Here is a 20,937-nt window from a genome sequence, read left to right as displayed (position 1 = left end):
ACATAGCGCCCACCACATAAAAAACAGGCCCGAAATGTACACCAAAATTAAGTCCCCCACCACCCCCAAAATAGTTTATCCATGGCACAGAAAGAAACATTTCTCTACTAGTAAGTCACTGACAAGAAAATGTTAGGATGTTTACAGACCTCAAGCTAAGAGAAGCCTCCTATGATATAGATTATTGGCCCTCAATGTTCTCACAACTTCTTCTAATGATTCTGAACAGCTTGAACAAGTAGTCTCTGTTCTCTCATAACATGATGATATCTCAAATGTTATTTTCCATATATATATAAACTTTTGGCAAACGGAAAGAGCACAGTCTATGGCCTTTGATGTGCTTTTTCCAGTGATCTAACCCAAACCATCGTCCAAACCTGTCACGTTAATTGGTAGTCAGAAAGCAAAGTTATACTCTGAATTTGTTTGGCAAGCGTTTGTGGAAAGATCATCAGTGTTTTATATTGCAATGGCATACGCATTGAGAATAGAGAGACAAATGTTATTGAACTTTTCTCACAGGCCTATAATGGGAGCTCTAAGCCATGGTCCATTGATAAAAGACCATGTTCAGCATAAATGGCCTACATAATAAAACTCTTGTGTTTGTCAAATTAATCCATCCAGTACATTTCAGCGAGAAATGTGGTAATACATTTTTTTCCAATTCATTTAAATATCAAATAGGCCCATGGTGAGGTTTGTAGGTAGCTAGGGAGAAAACAGCGGCCCTATGGCACTTACATTATCCAAGCTGAGGATGTGAGCAAAGTTAGTTATTTGGTTTCTACAGGCAACTCTGGTTCAGTGGGCCAGTCCGACAGCAGAATCTAGGTGGCCCATTAACCCACTCTTTCAGCTCACCCATATTAGCTTAGGCCTATTGAGCTTGAGCCAGCAAGTCCTCATTAACAGCTTATTCTCATTGAAGAGAGTTGAGGCATTGGTACCGGGTCGAAATATCATCATTTTCACATGTACATAAGCTTTTCAAATCACATTAGCAACAGGAATGTCACGAGCCGAGAGAGGGTTCGGGTGACATTCTTGCTTCACAGCTCAAATGTACCATATATGTTAGCTATTAAAAATATTGCCTAGTCAGACCATTATTATGGTTCCAGCTGGCTGATAGGCATTATTGGGTAGGTAATGTTAAGCGTAGCAGAGAATCTTTGACCAACCTTTCATTGGCAAGATATTTCCTTAATTCGACACATATCTTCTAAACTTCTAGTTGCAGGGGTTCTTAATTAATTAATTGCTCCATGAAGTAATCCAGAGGGAGAAGCGACGCGAGAGGGATAACTCGGTCTTCTCCAGCAGGTGTGGTTTTAAATAAAGGGTTTGTTTGGAAGTCAATTAGAGTGTTGAATTTGGTCAACAAACATGTTTATGGCTTATTTGTTAGGTGAGGTTCATTTGATCGAATATATTGTAATGCTTACATTTGTTAGGAGTGTTCTGATTTAAGTAGGACACGTGGCATCTGGAAACTTTGCGAAAAAACACTTTATATCGGAGTTGTCTCTGTTACTGCTAATCGGGATGTCCTGACCATAAACCCCAGCCCTTACCTAACCAATTTAATATTTTGACTTCAAAGAGGGTAGACATCCCAAAGATCCCAGATAGCAAGGGCCGTTGTGGTTATTCATATGCATATCTGCCCTCTCATTGGTTAGAATGGATCCCCTGACCTGGCGTCCTCCTGGCTGCCTTTAATTTTTGAATATATTTATTTTGATTGTTAGGGCAAAATCTTCTCTCATTGGGCAGATTTGATTATGCTGAGCCAGGTAGCACTGGTCTATGGCCGTGACATGAACGGGAAAAAGCGGTGAGGGAGGAGCGCCCTTCTCAAATTGAACAGTAATCTGCGCTGCTCAGTCGTGTTGTCAACAAGGCAGCTTGCGGCATCATCCAGAAACAACCCTAACCCCAGAAACATACAATATCTCTTTTCCATAAAATGTATGTTTGACCTTTCTTACTAGTGTAATGAAACAGCAGGGAGCAGGTCTCGAACCCTTGACCTTCGAGCCCGAGGTCCGGCGTGCTATCGACTGTGTACTCCTGCGGAAAAGTCGATTTCCGAGCTTATAAACCAAGGGTCGTTACACTACTCCCTGATAAAAGGAAAATGTCTATACATTTCAGCTGTTTCAAAAACATTGCTCTGCAATTACGATTTTTACTATAGGACAGTTGGGCTCAACAAGAACATTCTGTTTACACTGCCCTGCTTGGGGGATAAATGTCGGGCGAGGGACGTGCTGGACCTCCGGAGGTGGCGATCGAGATGTGGCAAGTTCGCAAGTTTACACTTCAGTAAAAGGATATATATTCTCTGGAATTTTTCCCAATGCATCTCAAGAATTTCCTTCAACTCTTGTCAATGTGAAAAGGACCAAAGACTGAGCTGATCTCATAAAGCCTGCGTTTAAGACAGGCAATGCAAATCTGATATTTGTTCCACAAATTGGTCTTTTGACCAATCACATCAGAACTTTTCACATCAAATCTTTTTCAGAGCTGATATGATTGGTCAAAAGACCAATTAGTGAAAGAAATATCAGAATTGGGATGCATGTCTAAATGCAACCATATATAATTATTATTGCTATTTAAGGTAGCCTACTGATTAGCACACTGATTACAGCTGAGGAAATATCAGTCAATGGGTATGAAAGTTGCTCACTAGCTCAGTTCCCATCCAATTTGCGACAGATTTTCATGCAAATATAATAAATCTACATAAAAAATTAAAAAACAACCAGAGGTGTGTTTCCATCAGATTGGGTGCGTTCGACATTGCAGTCGACTTAAAAGGCGAACTGATCTACAAATCACCTTGCATCATAAATAACTACTCAATATTATTTGTAGATCAGTCAGTCAGTCACAATTTAAAAATGATACATCACGGTTTTGATGCTCTCGAACACTGACTTTGTTGCAGATAAAAGGCTGTGCGTGATGATGTAGTGGACATAAAAAAATACTTTTGCACTTAAGGATGCACTCAAACTTTTGTATAATTTCAGCCAGTAGTTTTGAAAGTGATGCTCACTGTTTTTGTGTATTACATCATCCAATTGTGTACTTTGCCATCCATTTCGTGTGATATGTTCCGAATTTTGCAATTCGTACGATATCATACGTTTTTTGCCATTTGTGTGATACTATGACTACAAGATTAAAGTGCCGCTGGAAATGGTTTTGGAGTGCCATTAGGGGGCACTCTTTCCTCTGGTCTGAAAACAATATCCCAATGTCCCAGGGCAGTGATTGGGTACATTGCCTTGTGTAGGGTGATGTCTTTCGGATGGGAAGTTAAACAGGTGTCTTGACTCTCTGTGGTCACAACATTTATTGTAAGAGTAGGGGTTTAGGGGTTAACCCCGGTGTCTTGGCTAAATTCCCAATCTGACACTCATACCAACATAGCCACTTAATCTCCACCGGGTTTCCAATTGGCTCATTCCTCCTTTCCCCTGTAATTGTTCCCCAGGTCGTTGCTGTAAATGAGAATGTGTTCTCAGTCAACTTAACTGGTAAAATAAGGATAAAATAAAAAATGACATCAAACTTGTGACTCTATAAACTTGTTGGATGCAATTGCTATTTTGGTTGTGTTTCAGATTATTTTGTGCCCAATTGAAATGAATGATAAGTAATGTATTGTGTCATTTTGGATTCACTTTTATTGTAAATAAGAATATAATATATTTCTAAACAGTTCTACATTAATGTGGATGCTACCATGAATACGGATAGTCCTGAACGTATCGTGAATAATGATGAGCGAGAAAGTTACAGATGCACAAATATCATACCCCCACGACATGCTAACCTCTCACCATTACAATAACAGGGGAGGTATGATTTTTAATTCAGGATTATCCATAATCATTGTAGCATAGAAGTCTTTAAAAACATTGTATTCTTATTACAATAAAAGTGACTCCAAAATGTGTGTGTCCTGGAGTGCATATTTAAGTTTTCATTTACTGAATAAAAAACATGAGCTTAATTCTACTCTACCAATAGTTTTGTCACAAAAACTGTTGCGATAAATGACAAATTTGCCCAATCTGGTTTTTGTGCTAGCCTCCGACAGCCGCTAGTGAGCGGTATTTACCCATCTTTTGACGATTTCACTATAGTCTGGAAGTAATATGCCCAGCCGGTAATTTATTTGTGTCCCCTGCCGACCAGCTCGTACATAAAACATCCCACATTCAGGCTGCAAAGGCATCTGTTTCCTCCTTAACTTGATTTAATGGGGGGCTGTAAAATACATTTTAGAAAAAAATATGCATACCTTCAACACACAGTTGAAACCATTTTTTTTCTCCAAATTGACTTATACTCCCCTATCATCTTGACGATTTTACAGGGTCATGGATTTAGAGGGCTAATCTTTAGGGAGAAATTCCAACCATCCAGCAGACCCAATCTGATGAGATTTGTTATTGAAGCAAGACAAAAACAAACAAAACAACAACAGCAATACACATATATCCCTCGAGGTGGGGAAAACGTCAATCCATTTGGAGTAACTGTCAACCATTACCTACATTTATTTATTCCTTTTATAGGGGATGTTTTTCAGCGGCAGGGACTGGGAGACTAGTCAGGATCGAGAGAAAGATGAGCAAAGTATAGAGAGATCCTTGATGAAAACCTGCTCCGGGGCGCTCAGGACCTCAGACTGGGGTGAAGGTTCACCTTCCAACAGGACAACCAAGACAATGCAAGAGTGGCTTTAGGACAAATCTCTGAATGTCCTTGAGTGGCCCAGCCAGAGCCCGGACACTCTCACACCATAACCACCATAAGCTGCTGCTACTATTTATATTTATCCTGCTGCTCAGCCACTTTACACCTGATTGTATGCATATACAGTTGAAGTCAGAAGTTTACATACACCTTAGCCAAATACATTTAACCTGTTATGGCTGCAATCCCGATACCGGGATCGATATGATAACTACCAGTGAAAATAGAGGGCGCCAAATTCAAACCACAGAAATCTCATAATTACAATTCCTAAAACATACATGTGTCTTATATGATTTTAAAGCTATTCTCGTTGTTAATCCCACCAAAGTGTCCGATTTCAAATAGGCTTTTCAGCGAAAGCACTACAAATGATTATGTTAGGTCTCCACCAAACCACAATAAGCACAGCCATTTTCCAGCAAAATATAGCATTCACAAAAACCAGAAATAAAGATCAAATTAATCACTAACCTTGAATTATCTTTATCAGATGACACTCATAGGACTTCATGTTACACAATACATGCATGTTTTGTTTGATAAAGTTCATATTTATATCAAAACATCTGAGTTTACATTGGCGCGTTAGATTCACTAGTTCTAAAAACATCAGGTAATTTTGCATAGCCACATCATTCAACAGAAATACTCGTCATAAACGTCGATGATAATACAAGATATACACATGGAATTACAGATATACCTCTACTTAATGCAACCGCTGTGTCAGATTCTTTTTAAACTTTAAGGGAAAAAAACGCATGCAATAATCTGAGACGGCGCTCAAAAGTAAAAACACCACGGCCGCAAAGATGGCGTCAACATAAACAAGAAATTAAATGATAAATATTTCCTTACCTTTGATGATCTACATCAGAAAGCACTCCAGGAATCCCAGGTCCAATAAATGTTTGTTTTGTTCGAAAATGTCCGTTATTTATGTCCAAATACCTTCTTTTGTAAAAAATTGTTGGAAAAATCACTTGTGTCATGCACAAAGTAGATGTCCTAACCCGACTTGCCAAAACTGTAGTTTGTTAACAATACATTTGTGGAGTGGTTGAAAAATGAGTTTTAATGACTCCAGCCTAAGTGTATGTAATCTTCAACTGTACCTCATGTATCACCGGTTTCACTACTATCGTTAATTGACATTGTTCTTGTACATGTATATTATTTTGTTCTTAACTGGCATTTACACTTTTTATCTTCTGTTTTTTTTTTTATATTGATACTTTTATATTGACACTTATATTGATACTGCTCTGTTGAGGAAGAACTTGCAAGGAAGCATGTAACTGTACTGTTTACACCTGTATCCTGTGCACATGACAAATCAACTTTGATTTGATTTTGTTTGATTTTATATATAGTGTGTTTACCAGAGACAATGCGAAGAACAACATATAGGCATATAGGCCAAAGTCTAGATATTTTAACCTGGAGATTTTCCTTATTGTAGTCTACTACTTTCACCATTTGTGTATTACACTACCTTAATCACTCAGTTTAGCACATGCCCTCACGTGAATCCTTAAACCGATGGGTTGGGCTAAGGCTTAAAGAGGGTGTGAACGATGCTGAATGGGCTCTCAAGCCATTGTGGGAAAAAAACTTTCCAGGGGATTTTCTCCTACTTGTCTAGAAGGTGGAATAACAGGTTTATCACATTTCAACTAAGGATAACTTTCCCATCTTTCACTCAACTGCATTGTATGATATACCATTTTGAAGCTCTGTATCTGTATGTTTATAACTGGTATATAACTCAAATGGAAAATGTAGTCACATATGTGTTTGTAGAAAGACTGAGGTGAATAAATATACAGCAGAAAAGCGGATAATGGCTAGGGTAATTTTTGCTTGTTATATCTGTTTTTCTCCAAATAGCATAGAAATGTATGGAGTCAAATCCCGAGTCTAACGGGCGCGAGCATCATTGCGTGAGCAAACACGAGTCGAGACAGAAGAGATGTGGTTGAATGAGCAGATGATGTGTCCTGCGAGCGCAGGCCAGTGTGGTGCGCGCAAATTAAATGTAAAAGCTTGCGAGTGTGACTTTGAGAAAGAAGAATTGCATTGACACACACAGTAAATTAATTTGAGAGCAGAGATTTTTGTTCCCCTGAAGAAATACTTATCAAGACAAGAATTACTACACTCACAAATACGCCGTGTATTTGGATGTCTCCTCTCCCTCTCACACCAATTTTCCAGTTTGCTCTTCAAAATTCATCTTGCTCTCGCAACTGCTTACTAGTATAATATAACAGGGGATTATTCTAGCCAATGAACATTGCCTGTAGTAGTCTACTGAAATGCAATTGGTCAGGTTTTTGGACCAATCAACGCTTGACCACTTTCTAACAGTATTTGACCACTGAAGATGAAAGAAGATGGTGAAAAGTTAATGATGGCTGACAATAAAGAGGCAAGTTTGATAGTTTTTCAGTAGAGAAGCTAACTAACCCACTAGCTAGCTAATCAACTAGGATTTCAATATTGAAATTGAGGGAGGTAGTTATTCAGTCTTCTGTTATTAAAGCAGGCTATTGATTAGGCAAGGTAGGTTAACATTGGCTCTCGATCATGACTCAGTTCCATCACATTACACATAAGAGTCATTGGATGAAGGCATCTTCTGTACGGGGGAGTTTTGTTAAGAGCCCCGACGCTCAGTCTGGACGGTTTTGGAAGCATAAGGTCCTTATCTTTCATATCAGTGAGAAGTAATAAAAAAAACACAAGGTTAAATTTATACACACTTTCATAGGGTTAGAACCCGATCTTGGCCTCGTGTTGTTTTGTATCCCGCTGTTCTTCATGCTAGCTTTTATTTAACCTTTATTTAACTAGTCAAGTCAGTTAAGAATAAATTCTTATTTACAATGACAGCCTACACCAGCCAAACCTTAACCCGGACGACGTTAACCTTATTACACTTCTTCAAACCCTAACTTTTCTGATTAAACACACCAAAATTCGGTAATCCTCCTCGCCGTTGTTCTGTCTTCATCTTAATACTTAATTAGACGGACTGAATAAAATCATAAATTAATTCAATAAAATTCAGACCACATGACTGCATGAATGTCCACTTTTACTACCTGGCACACAATGTGCATCTTTTCCGTAATCTCCCCCTCAGAGTCAGCTGGCTCAAAACAGAGCAGCATGGCTTGCACACACAGAACTAACATCATCAACATGCATGATAGTCTTTCATGGTTGAGGGTTGAGGAGATATTGACTACTTCTCTTCGAGTCCTTTAAGAAACATTTGTGTGTTGAAAATTCCTAACCACTTGTATAATTTATTTGCATACATTTCAAAACAAACATTTCAAGACCAAAGAATGTGGACACCTGCTCGTCGAACATCTCATTTCAAAACCATGGGCATTAATATGGAGTTGGTCCCCCCTTTGCTGCTATAACAGCCTCCACTCTTCTGGGAAGGATTTCCACTAGATGATGGTACATTGCTGCAGGGACCTGACTCGCAGTCGGCTTTCCAATTCATCCCAAAATTGTTCAATGGGGTTGAGGTCAGGTCTCTGTGCAGGCCAGTAAAATTCTTCCACACCGATCTCGACAAACTATTTTTGTATGGACCTCGCTTTGTGCATGAGGGCATTGTCATGCTGAAACAGGAAAATGCCTTCCCCAAACTGTTGTCACAAAGTTGGAAGCACAGAATCATCTAGAATGTAACTGTATGCTTTAGCATTAAGATTTTCCTTCACTGGAACTAAGGGACCTTGCCCTAACCATGAACAACAGCCCCAGACCATTATTCATCCTTCACCAAACTTTACAGTTGGCCACAATGCCAACGGGCAGGTAGCATTCTCCTGGCATCCTCCAAACCAGATTCTTCGTTGGACTGCCAGATGGTGAAGCATGATTCATCACTTCATCCACTGCTCCAGAGTCCAATGGCGGTGAGCTTTACACCACTCCAGCCGACGCTTTGCATTAATTATAGTGACCTTAGGCTTGTGTGCTCGGCCATGAGAAAACATTTAATGAAGTTCCTGGCCGAACAGCGCTGATGTTGCTTCCAGAGGCAGTTTGGAATTCGGTAGTGAGTGTTGCAATCAAGGGCAGATGCATTACACGCTTCAGCACTCGGCGGTCCCTTTTTCTCCACATCTCCGGTTTCCTATCGCAAGCTCTGAACCTTTTCACCTGGATCATCGCAGCTAGCTAGCTGTTTTCTGAGTGGCTACCCCCTGGCTAACGTCTCTGTCCCGAAGCAAGCACCAGTGAGCCTGGAACTTGCCTCGTGCTAGGCCCATCTCCCAGCTAGCTGAAGAGGTCCATCAGCCACTCCTTGGGCTACAATACATATTTTGCCAATTGGCCTGGACCCCCTTTTACTGCCGACACAGAGCCCCGCCGATTCCATCATGACTGGTCTACCGACGTAATCCGCCCAAGGTATTTCAACAGGATCCTCCGTCGCGACGTTCCCTGAAGGCCCATCCGCTAGCCTGCCGGCTAGCTGTCTAGAGCATATCGGACTGTTAGCTGAAGAGGACCATCAGACAATTTTGCCAATTGGCCTGGAACCTTTTACTGCCTACACGGAGCCCTGCCGATCCAACACGACTGGTCTGCCGACATAACCGTCCGAGGGGGCTACAACAGACTTCTTCCGCCGCGACGTCGCCCTAAGGCCCTTCTGCTAGCCTGCTAGCCCCGGCCCGCTAGCTGTCTGAATGTCTCCAGCTCGCCTAGCTTCCCACTGGTCCCTATGATCACTCAGCTATGCATGCCTCTCCCTAATGTCAATATGTCCTGTCCATTGCTGTGTTGGTTAGTGATAATTGTCTTATTTCACTGTAGAGCCTCCAGCCCTGCTCAATATGCCTTAGCTAGCCCTTTTGTTTCACCTCCCACACATGCGGTGACCTCACCTGGTCTAAATGATGTCCCTAGAGACAAAAACCTCTCTCATCGTCACTCAATGCCTAGGTTTACCTCCACTGTAATCACATCCTACCATACCCTTCTCTGTACATTATGCCATGAATCTATTCTTCCGCACCCAGAAACATCCTCTTTTTACTCTCTTTTCTGAACGCACTAGACGACCAGTTCTTATAGACTTTAGCCGTACCCTTATCCTACTCCTCCTCTATTCCTCTGGTGATGTAGAAATTAATCCAGGCCCTGCAGTGCCTAGCTCTACTCCCATTCCCCAGGCGCTCTCATTTGTTGACTTCTGTAACCGCAAAAGCTCCCTAAGTTTGTTTTACTCACTGATTTAGCACACTGAGCCAACCCAGTTGTCCTAGCCGTGTCTGAATCCTGGCTTAGGAAGGCAACCTAAAATCCTGAAATTTCCATCCATAACATTTTCGACAAGACAGAACTGCTAAAGGGGGCGGAGTTGCAATCTACTGCAGAGATAGCCTGCAGAGTTCTGTCATACTATCCGGGTCTGTTCCAAAATAGTTTGAGCTTCTACTTCTAAAAATCCACCTTTCCAGAAACAAGTCTCTCATCGTTGCAGCTTGTTATAGACCACATTCTGCCCCCAGCTGTGCCCTGGACACCATATACGAATTGATTGCCCCCCATCTATCTTCAGAGCTCGTACTGTTGGGTGACCTAAACTGGGACATGCTTATTAACACCCCGGCCATCCTACAATCTAAGCTAGATGCCCTCAATCTCATACAAATTATCAATGAACCCACCAAGTACAACCCCAAATTTGTAAACACGGGCACCCTCATAGATATCATCCTGACCAACCTGCCCTCTAAATACACCTCTGCTGTCTTCAACCAGGATCAGTGATTACTGCCTCATTGCCTGCGTCCGTAATGGGTCTGCAGTCAAACGTCCACCCCTCATCACTGTCGAACGCTCCCTAAAACACTTCAGCGAGCAAGCCTTTCTAATCGACCTGGCCCGGGTATCCTGGAAGGATATTGACCTCATTCCATCAGTAGAGGACGCCTGGTTATTCTTTGAAAGTGCTTTCCTCACCATCTTAAATAAGCATGCCACATTCAAGAAATGTAGAACCAGGAACAGATATAGCCCTTTGGTTCACTCTAGACCTGACTGCCCTTGACCAGCACAAAACATCCTGTTGCGTACTGCATTAGCATCGAATAGTCCCCGCGATATGCAACTTTCAGGGAAGTTAGGAATTAATATACACAGGTAGTTAGGAAAGCAAAGGCTAGCTTTTTCAAACATAAATTTGACACGCTCCAGCAGGTATACTTCACTGGTCACCCCCAAAAGCTGGAGACTCATATCTCACTCACTAACTTTAAACATCAGCTGTCATAGCAGCTCACAGATCATTGCACCTGTACATAATCCATCTGTAAATAGCCCATCCAACTACCTCATCCCCATATTGTTATTTATTTTTTTGCTCCTTTGCACCCCAGTATCTCCTTGCACATTCATCTTCTGCACATCTATCACACATCTATCCCGTGTTTAATTGCTAAATTGTAATTACTTCGCCACTACGGCCTATTTATTGCCTTACCTTCCTAATCTTACCTCTTTTGCACACACTATATACATATTTTTTCTATTGTGTTATTGACTGTACGTTTGCTTATTCCATGTGTAACTCTGTGTTGTTGTTTGTGTCGAACTGCTTTGCTTTATCTTGGCCAGGTCGCAGTTGTAAATGAGAACTTGTTCTCAACTGGCCTACCTGGTTAAATACAGGTGAAATAAAAAAATAAAAAAATTGTTGGAAAGTCACTGAGCTCTTCAGTAAGACCATTCTACTGCCAATATTTGTCTATGGAGATTGCATGGAGGTGTGCTCGATTTTTACACCTGTCAGGAACTGGTGTGGCTGAAATAGCCAAATACACTAATTTGAAGGGGTGTCCACATACTTTTAGCGTACATAACCCACCAGACACGCCACTATGTGTTTCTTCACCCAAACCAAAAAAATATTTAATGCCGTTGAACAGTTATTTATAGAGCCATGTCATTGTGGAATGCTCTCTTGGTGTCTTTCCAATATATAACTATTATTTTATTTGTATTTCTTATTTTTAATGTAATGTAATATCTTATGTTGTTCTTGTCTATAATGGTTTTGTACTTTGTCATGTATTTGTACATTTTATGTTGACTCCAGGAAGAGTAGCTGCTGCATTTGCAGTTGCTAATGGAGATCCTAATAAACTAAACTAAACAATAACATCCAGTAGTGCCATCATACATTAAGGATGCCCACTGGTGTCAACCCAAACCCAGTAGATGACAGTTATGTACTGTATGAACTGTAGCAGGTAGCAGATGATCCCCGTTGTGTCTTTATGTCATTCAGAATTGCCATGGTGCTGTGTGTGTCCAAATAGAAGATTATCACTTCTCACAATGGTGCTCCTTTAGTAAAGTAAGATCAAAGCTGAATCAATGTCTTGCAAGGTCACATCATGATAAATGTTAATTTTACATAACATAACCAAATATAATACCATAGCATAGTAGGCCTGTAACGTTACTGTTACACCAGAAAACCTTCCTCATATTTAATGAGATTTTAGGATGGTTAGCTGAAGCTGAATAGTCACTTGTTGCCAAAACGCAACCCGGCGCACCACTAGGCAGGATATATGCTTTGATTGCAACAAAATACAAGGCTAATAGTTTTTTACCCCATCTGCTCTAATTCACTTGCAAAATGGTAATTCAAGATGATCTAAATGCATATTGCTATTAAACTGATTGAGATCAATCAAATGATTGGCATAGAGATGCAGTTTGAACGTGTCACCAGTAAAACCTGAATAATTATTATTCATGATTGACAATGATGATGGCTAATTTGGTGTTTGAGGTTATTCAAAATAGAACATGTTCTTTACACTATGAGTGGGCATAGGCAGACGTTTCAGTTGGAGGATGCATTTTATGCTAATTCTATAATGGGATATTCAATTTGTTACATCTGTTGATACAAACTTTGATTGAGGAAATTATATGATGTCATTTAAAGAAAAGGTGCTCCCTCGCCTAAAAAAATACACTATACCACTGGTTAGGTATACATAAATGCAAATCACCTATGTTTCCTTTCTGGGCTGGCTGGTAAAATGTTTTGAAATGTCCAACGTGGCCATAAACTCATGGTCTGTGCTGACCAACTCATTCACTTATCACAGAGAACAGTGAAGCCTCATTGTTGGTAAGAGTAAATTATATATACACTGCTCAAAAAAATAAAGGGAACACTTAAACAACACAATGTAACTCCAAGTCAATCACACTTCTGTGAAATCAAACTGTCCACTTAGGAAGCAACACTGATTGACAATAAATTTCACATGCTGTTGTGCAAATGGAATAGACAACAGGTGGAAATTATAGGCAATTAGCGAGACACCCCCAATAAAGGAGTGGTTCTGCAGGTGGTGACCACAGACCACTTCTCAGTTCCTATGCTTCCTGGCTGATGTTTTGGTCACATTTGAATGCTGGCGGTGCTTTCACTCTAGTGGTAGCATGAGACGGATTCTACAACCCACAGAAGTGGCTCAAAGCGAGCTGTGGCAAGAAGGTTTGCTGTGTCTGTCAGCGATGGAACAGTAGTGGAGAGGGTAGCAAGTTTTAAGTTCCTCGGCATACACATCACAGACAAACTGAATTGGTCCACTCACACAGACAGCATCGTGAAGAAGGCGCAGCAGCGCCTCTTCAACCTCAGGAGGCTGAAGAAATTCGGCTTGTCATCAAAAGCACTCACAAACTTCTACAGATGCACAATCGAGAGCATCCTGGCGGGCTGTATCACCGCCTGGTACGGCAACTGCTCCGCCCTCAACTGTAAGGCTCTCCAGAGGGTAGTGAGGTCTGCACAACGCATCACCGGGGGCAAACTACCTGCCCTCCAGGACACCTACACCACCCGATGTTACAGGAAGGCCATAAAGATCATCAAGGACATCAACCACCCGAGCCACTGCCTGTTCACCCCGCTATCATCCAGAAGGCGAGGTCAGTACAGGTGCATCAAAGCTGGGACCGAGAGACTGAAAAACAGCTTCTATCTCAAGGCCATCAGACTGTTAAACAGCCACCACTAGCATTGAGTGGCTGCTGCCAACACACTGACACTGACACTGACACTGACTCAACTCTATATCATCGACTGCATCCTTATGTAATACATGTATCACTAGCCACTTTAACTATGCCACTTTGTTTACATACTCATCTCATATGTATATACTGTACTCGATACCATCTACTGTATCTTGCCTATGCTGCTCTGTACCATCACTCATTCATATATCCTTATGTACATATTCTTTATCCCCTTACACTGTGTATAAGACAGTAGTTTTGGAATTGTTAGTTAGATTACTTGTTGGTTATTACTGCATTGTCGGAACTAGAAGCACAAGCATTTCGCTACACTCGCATTAACATCTGCTAACCATGTGTATGTGACAAATAAAATTTGATTTGATTTGTGCATGTGTCTGCTCAAACGGTCAGAAACAGACTCCATGAGGGTGGTAAGAGGGCCCAACGTCCACAGGTGGGGGTTGTGCTTACAGCCCAACAACGTGCAGGACGTTTGGCATTTGCCAGAAAACACCAAGATTGGCAAATTCGCCACTGGCTCTTCACAGATGAAAGCAGGTTCACACTAAGCTATTAGCCTGACTGCCAATAGGTACCGAGATGAGATCCTCAGACCCCTTGTGAGACCATATGCTGGTGCGGTTGGCCCTGGGTTCCTCCTAATGCAAGACAATGCTAGACCTCATGTGGCTGGAGTGTGTCAGCAGTTCCTGCAAGAGGGAGGCATTGATGCTATGGACTGGCCCGCCCGTTCCCCAGACCTGAATCCAATTGAGCACATCTGGGACATCATGTCTCGCTCCATCCACCACGCCACGTTGCACCACAGACTGTCCAGGAGTTGGCGGATGCTTTAGTCCAGGTCTGGGAGGAGATCCCTCAGGAGACTATCCGCCATCAGGAGCATGCCCAGGCGTTGTAGGGAGGTCATACAGGCACGTGGAGGCCACACACACTACTGAGCCTCATTTTGACTTGTTTTAAGGACATTACATCAAAGTTGTATCAGCCTGTAGTGTGGTTTTCCACTTTAATTTTGAGTGTGACTCCAAATCCAGACCTCCACGGGTTGATAAATTTGATTTCCATTGATAATTTTTGTGTGATTTTGTTGTCAGCACATTAAACTATGTAAAGAAAAAAGTATTTAATAAGAATATTTCATTCATTCAGATCTAGGATGTGTTATTTTAGTGTTCCCTTTATTTTTTTAGCAGTGTATATATATATATATATATATATATATATATATATATATATATATCTATATATACACTAGATCACTAACAAGGGGCGCTGTTTTGAAGCCACCGTGCCTCCATCTTGGCACTCCCCCACCAGTGTAAAACATATTTTGTAATAGAAATGCATTTATGCTTGTCTACATTTGTTTTTGATGTGTTTACTCTGTTAAGGCACCGTAATGCATAGTTTTGAATTATATAATGTGAGCTAAACATAAAAAACATTTTAACATAAATAAAAACATTTCCCTTAAAGTCCATTTTTTTAAGTTATTGTGTTACTGTCCCCACTACAACAACATAAATGTAATTGTGTCCTTTAAACATTTAATTGAAATACTGTAGGGGCAGCGGTCTAAGGCACCGCAACTCAGTGCTTGAGGTATCACTACAGACCCTGGTTACATTCCAGGCTGTATCACAACCGCCCGTGATTGGGAGTCCCATAGAGCGGCACACAATTGGCCGAGCGTCGTCCAGGTTGCGGGGTAGGCTGTCAATATAAATACAAATGTGTTCTTAACTGACTTGCCTAGTTAAAATAAACGTTAAATAAAATTAAAATAATTCCTTTCATTCCTATTGATGACTGCGCCTTCTGGGGAATGGCAATATGGCCGACCGGTGGCTTCAAAGCCACTCACTGGCCAATACATAACAAAAGCAGTCCAGGATTTATATACATTATTGGTATGAACCAGGCGAGACATTCTTCTTTTGGGAGTACACAGTATACATTTGGTCAGTGTTATTTGGTATCCTTGAGACGTCCTTACCCGAAACCAGTTTCCATTTCTAATTCAAATGGGTAGGGACGTCCCAAGGATTCTGGACAGCACGGACGGTGTAAATTTGTAACCACCACGCCTCCATTTTCTTGGAATTCCATAATGCGCATGGAGAGCAGATCCATCCGCGTCTCCAGACAATATAGATCCTTCCTTAAAACAAGTTTAGCTGTGTGTGTGTTTAATCAACGTATTTTATGCGCAGATCCACACGGATTTATACAGAATAAACATTATTACAGCAGTGGAATATTTCTTTGTTGTAGTGTCCCATATAGATTTGTATGTTTTGGCGCGTTTTTGTGCTGTGGAGGGATACTGCTGCGCTGTGGTGGTATATACTGAAATGGGTCTCGCCGCCACACCTACGGATCTTGTATACTATGGTAGATAACGGAGCGCCATCAGATGTGCAGTACGTTTACAGACGGAAGAATAATTACAGTAGTTTATCTCGTTGGAATTTATCAAGACACGAAAACGTCTTCTTCCCTTTCTCATACCCCTGAAATAATAAAGGTAAGAGTTGACATTTACGGTGTCACAGATTATTTCACATGGCTTTTTTTTTTCACGTGGTTTTTGCCGGTAGCTGATTTTTTTTTTTTTTTTTTGGTAGTTTACGTTGCCTAACTAGCTATTAGTTACCTGACTTTGATATATTTATTTGAAAGGACATGACGGCATACATAACAGGATAATTCATTCGAATTGTTTTTGCTTCAATCATGTTTTCTTTGTTGATGATTTGTATAAGAATATGTACTTCTAACGTTAAACCGTGACAATTGTTGGCACTAACGTGTAAATGTGCAACGGTCGATGCAAACGATTTTGTATTCACAATCAAATTAAATGTCCATGTGTAACGTCAGCATAGCTCTACATAGCCCTTCTCTGTTCTGCTAACCTAATGTTTGCTTATGGTAACTGCACCTATTTTGCCCTTTAAAATGTCTTCTGGTATTTAATTAAATGCTCATTTTAACCGGCAGTGCAGTTACAGCATTTTCAACTTGTTCCCCGAATAGGCCATCATTGTAAATAATAATTAGGTCTTAACTGACTTGCCTAGTTAAAGAAGGGTTCAATTTCAAATAGTCATTTATGTGCGTATATTGCTGAAATGTGAGTCTGAATGGGAGAGCTGTAGAAGTAGATTTTTAAACTGCAGTGGAACCAGTGTGTGTGTGTAAAATAATAATAATTGACTACTGAAGCACTGTGTGACTGACTGCTCAAGACTAGAGATGGCAAGGTTTCGCAATAGCCAGTGGATGATCTTTATCTGGAGGCATCTCGGTCTTTGAATTGTTACCTAGTTGATCTTTACCATAGCCAAGTCCACGGAGTTGAGCACATACGTTTTTTAAATGTACCTCCGTCTCTGTAAAACGTAAATGAAATACAACCACCGACTATTTCCTCATTGTTGCTGTTGCTCTAATATGGCAACTCCGCGCGAAGGCGCATGTGCTAATTGCATCTCAACAAGGAAAGTTGGTGGTATTTGATTGTTCGTTTAATTTCTTAAAATAGAAACGTTAAAGGCACGCAATCACAGGACAAACATGGATACACTAAGGGATTAAGTATTTCCACCTTTGAAGTATCGACGCAAAGCGACTTGAAGGAGTCGAAGTTAATAACAAATAGTCTGCACTTAACTCCATGGAGGAGTTGAGGGACTTGGCTAGCATTACCTAGGCAAATTGTTTATTTTTAGGAGAAAACGCGCATTTGGCTACGTTGTGCTCCTGTTTAAATGATGTCATGGGGTTAAAAGCCTGTTGATGGCCACCCAGATTGGGGCGGGGTGACGGATGTAAACATGAATAAAAGGTTGTGCTTGCAGTCAAAGTACTAAGAGCATCACTAAGTCGACTTGTATCACAGGTGCATACTCAACAGGCTTTTTTTTCCCCTCTTCCCAGATTCTGCCAGAATGCTGCAAAGTTTCTCCCAGTCACTAGACTGGTTCTACTCAGAGCCTCTCTTGTTTGATGATGAATTCTGCCAGAGCTTGATGAAGGACCTACAGTCGCTCCCCACGCCACCCCAGTCCCCTCCATTGAAGACTGGACTCCATGCCAAACCACTTTCCAAGGAGGACCAGTTGAGCTACGTCTCGGACATACTCCTGGAGGATCAGGACCCGCAACTAAATTGGAATTGTGACTTTTTGTACGATGGGGGTGCAACCGAGACAAAGGACCAACAGCCAGATGAGTCCGACGACTGTTTATGGCATTGCCTCGGTGATAAGTCTATGGAGAAGCTATCATCTGTGCTCTCCAGCAGCCCGCTGCTCTCGGACATAGACACAAGCATTTTCGAGGAAATTGCCGGCTCCACACTGGACTGCCACAGCGCGGCGCTCGCATGCCAAGCTTTGGAGAATGAGGATTTACTATTGGACAGTCAGGAGCAAGGCAGCGAGTCGACTTCAGACTACGGCTCAGCAGGAGGTGAATTCTCAACGTATTCGAGCAGTGCCAGTGATTCTGGTGAGTTGGTCCACGTTCTTGGTCACTGTGCTTGTAAATGAAAAGGTTATACCGTGCATTTATTGACTTTCATTATTTGCTTAAATGTGAAGAGGTAACTGTTAGAAAGTTACTTTGGTACAGCATTGAGTTGATCTCGCATGCTTTTAAATGCCATAATTTAATAATAAGGGAAGTGAATTTAGGACCAAGTTTTTTTTTTTAAGTGTATATTTTTTCCCTCAAGCATTTCTGCAAAAATGATCTGCTGTGCAAGCTTGCAGTTTACTATAATTAACCCAAAAGGAAAGTTGGCTGCATTGCCCAGAAAATTGCAGTTAAAAATGTTAGTCTAAAGCCAAGGCATCTGAAATGCAGTTTTTCAAATGTTATTGGAATTGACTGCTAACCCAATCCTCCTCTACAGAAGAGGAGATAGACGTGGTGACAGTGAAGAGGACCACCAGCCCCTCCTCCCAGTCGGTAGAAGAGAGCCGGCGGCAGCGCGCCCTAAAGCGGCAACACCTGGAGATCCAGCTGCAGCACAACTACGCCGCCCCCTGCCCTGCATCGCCCCTCCACTCAGAGCCCTCGTCCACTTCCTACCACAAGCGCACCCGGTCCTCCGACTCCCACAGACACCACCATCACAGCTCGTCGGGCCGCTCGTCGCGACACAACCTCAGCAGTCACCAACACCAGTCTAGCTCTAGGCAGTCGACTGATGTGGAGGATGAGGAGGAGAGGAGGCATACCCACAACGTGATGGAGAGGCAACGGCGCAACGAGCTGAAGAACTGTTTCCTGCGACTCAGGGACAACGTGCCTGAGCTGTCCAACAACGACAAGGCCTCCAAGGTGGTCATCCTGAAGAGGGCGTGCGACAGCATCCGTGGCCTGGAGCAGGCGGGCCAGAGACTGAATGACAAGCGAGACAAGCTCCGAGAGAGGCAGGAGCAGCTCAAAGTTAAACTGGAGCAGCTCAGGAGGCAATGGTGTGACTGACGAGATGCAAAACTAAAGCATTTAGAGATGGATGATTTGAAAATACTGGTCTTGACTTAAGACTTGATGCTGCGCACACTCAATGCATGGTCTCACCATCCACTGTGGTGACTGTTTAAGAAGTGAAAGTTGCTGAGAGACGGTTAACCCAGTATCAGTAAAAAAAAGGTTTGGTTTGGAACAACAGGTCCATGTTCAGCCTAGTACAATAATGTTAGTCATTTATTGTCCTAGCGATTTGCCAAAGTCATTGTTCATAAAATAGACTAATTGTAACAGCCTGTGTTGTAGAGTAAGCTATATCAAATCGAGCAGCCATTTTGTTAGTGAAAAATGGACCTTGTATATACAGTCTCTTCCACATTCCCCATATGTTATGAAATTCCCACTGGGTAGAAATGTCTATTCCATGTTGGTTCAGCATTGAAATGACATGGAAACAACGTTGATTCATCCAGTGGTTTGGTTCTTTTGCTCTTTTTTGTTTTGTTTTTTGGGCTGGATCCAAAGTTAAAAATGTTAAGGGGTTGAATGTAATGTATGCCAATTATTGCCATTAATTACTAAAACTGTTAATTACTATTACTTCCATTTACTCACGTGAACTTTAAAGACCTGACCTGTTAAGAATTTGGTGTGTTATTGTGGAACAATGCCTCATGCCTTAACTCATTCTGTTATGTTTTGTTAAAAGCATGACTTACTGTACTCTACCTCAAACAGGTCTGAAACCTGAGAATTTGTTTGCTCTCTTGGAAGCAACTATATATAGATTTAGTTGTATATATTTTGGTTTTATTGTATCATAAATTATGTTAGTGTTTTTTTGGGGGGTGGGGGGTTCATTTGCAAGTTAAAGTTCTGTTTATCAGCAGCACTTTGTTTTTTATAATGTAATAAAGAATGGACAAAAGTCTGTTTACTGGCGTTATTATACAGCGTGTGAAATACACCTGTACAACTTGTTTACCTCACAGGATGAAAGGTACATCCAAGAAGGCTGCTATCGCACAATCGGTGTGCGGTACATGTAAGTGTTTGGGTCAAGGTGAGTGGGTGGATGATTGACAGTTTGAAGATTGTGCAGTACCTGATTTGGAATGGCACCATAAACTATTTTCAAAGTCTTGTCAAAAGATGATGGGGATTATCTCAAGATGGGGTGTGTCTGATAACCCAAGCAGGAATTTGCCCATTGTGCACAAAGTACAGTGTACAAAGATGGAAAGACACTTGACCTTTCGCTCTTGCATGAATACACCCAACCACCTGCCTGAGATTCATATGACCCCAAGTTCTTCACTTTGACTGTTACCATCCCAATACTTTCAGAAAGAAAACCAACAACCCAAATTGTGTCCATACAATCACATTCATTACTGTAACCCCAACCCACCTACCTAGTTTGAGTATCTAGCTCCGGTTCTCATGGTACACAACGTTATGTAACTCAGAGAGCACTGTAGTGAATGCCTCAGTGACATGGATTGCACACAAACTCCTCTGAACTATTACCAACAACTCAAGTCT

At 41.5% G+C, this 20,937-nt stretch overlaps 1 protein-coding gene across 1 annotated transcript; it reads left to right on the top strand.

The window, feature by feature from the left end:
* Positions 1-16,005: 16,005 nt before the first annotated feature.
* On the top strand, positions 16,006-20,323 carry LOC109890756 (transcriptional regulator Myc-2-like). The gene is made up of 3 exons (XM_020482769.2): positions 16,006-16,435; positions 17,851-18,423; positions 18,830-20,323. Exons 2-3 carry the CDS (start codon positions 17,862-17,864, stop codon positions 19,405-19,407), a joined length of 1,140 nt encoding a protein of 379 aa, XP_020338358.1. The 5' UTR covers positions 16,006-16,435; positions 17,851-17,861; the 3' UTR covers positions 19,408-20,323.
* Positions 20,324-20,937: the final 614 nt, after the last annotated feature.

The sequence above is a fragment of the Oncorhynchus kisutch genome, linkage group LG5, assembly GCF_002021735.2.
Source record: "Oncorhynchus kisutch isolate 150728-3 linkage group LG5, Okis_V2, whole genome shotgun sequence".
Taxonomy (NCBI): domain Eukaryota; kingdom Metazoa; phylum Chordata; class Actinopteri; order Salmoniformes; family Salmonidae; genus Oncorhynchus; species Oncorhynchus kisutch.
This window is presented reverse-complemented; position numbering and strand designations above follow the sequence as displayed.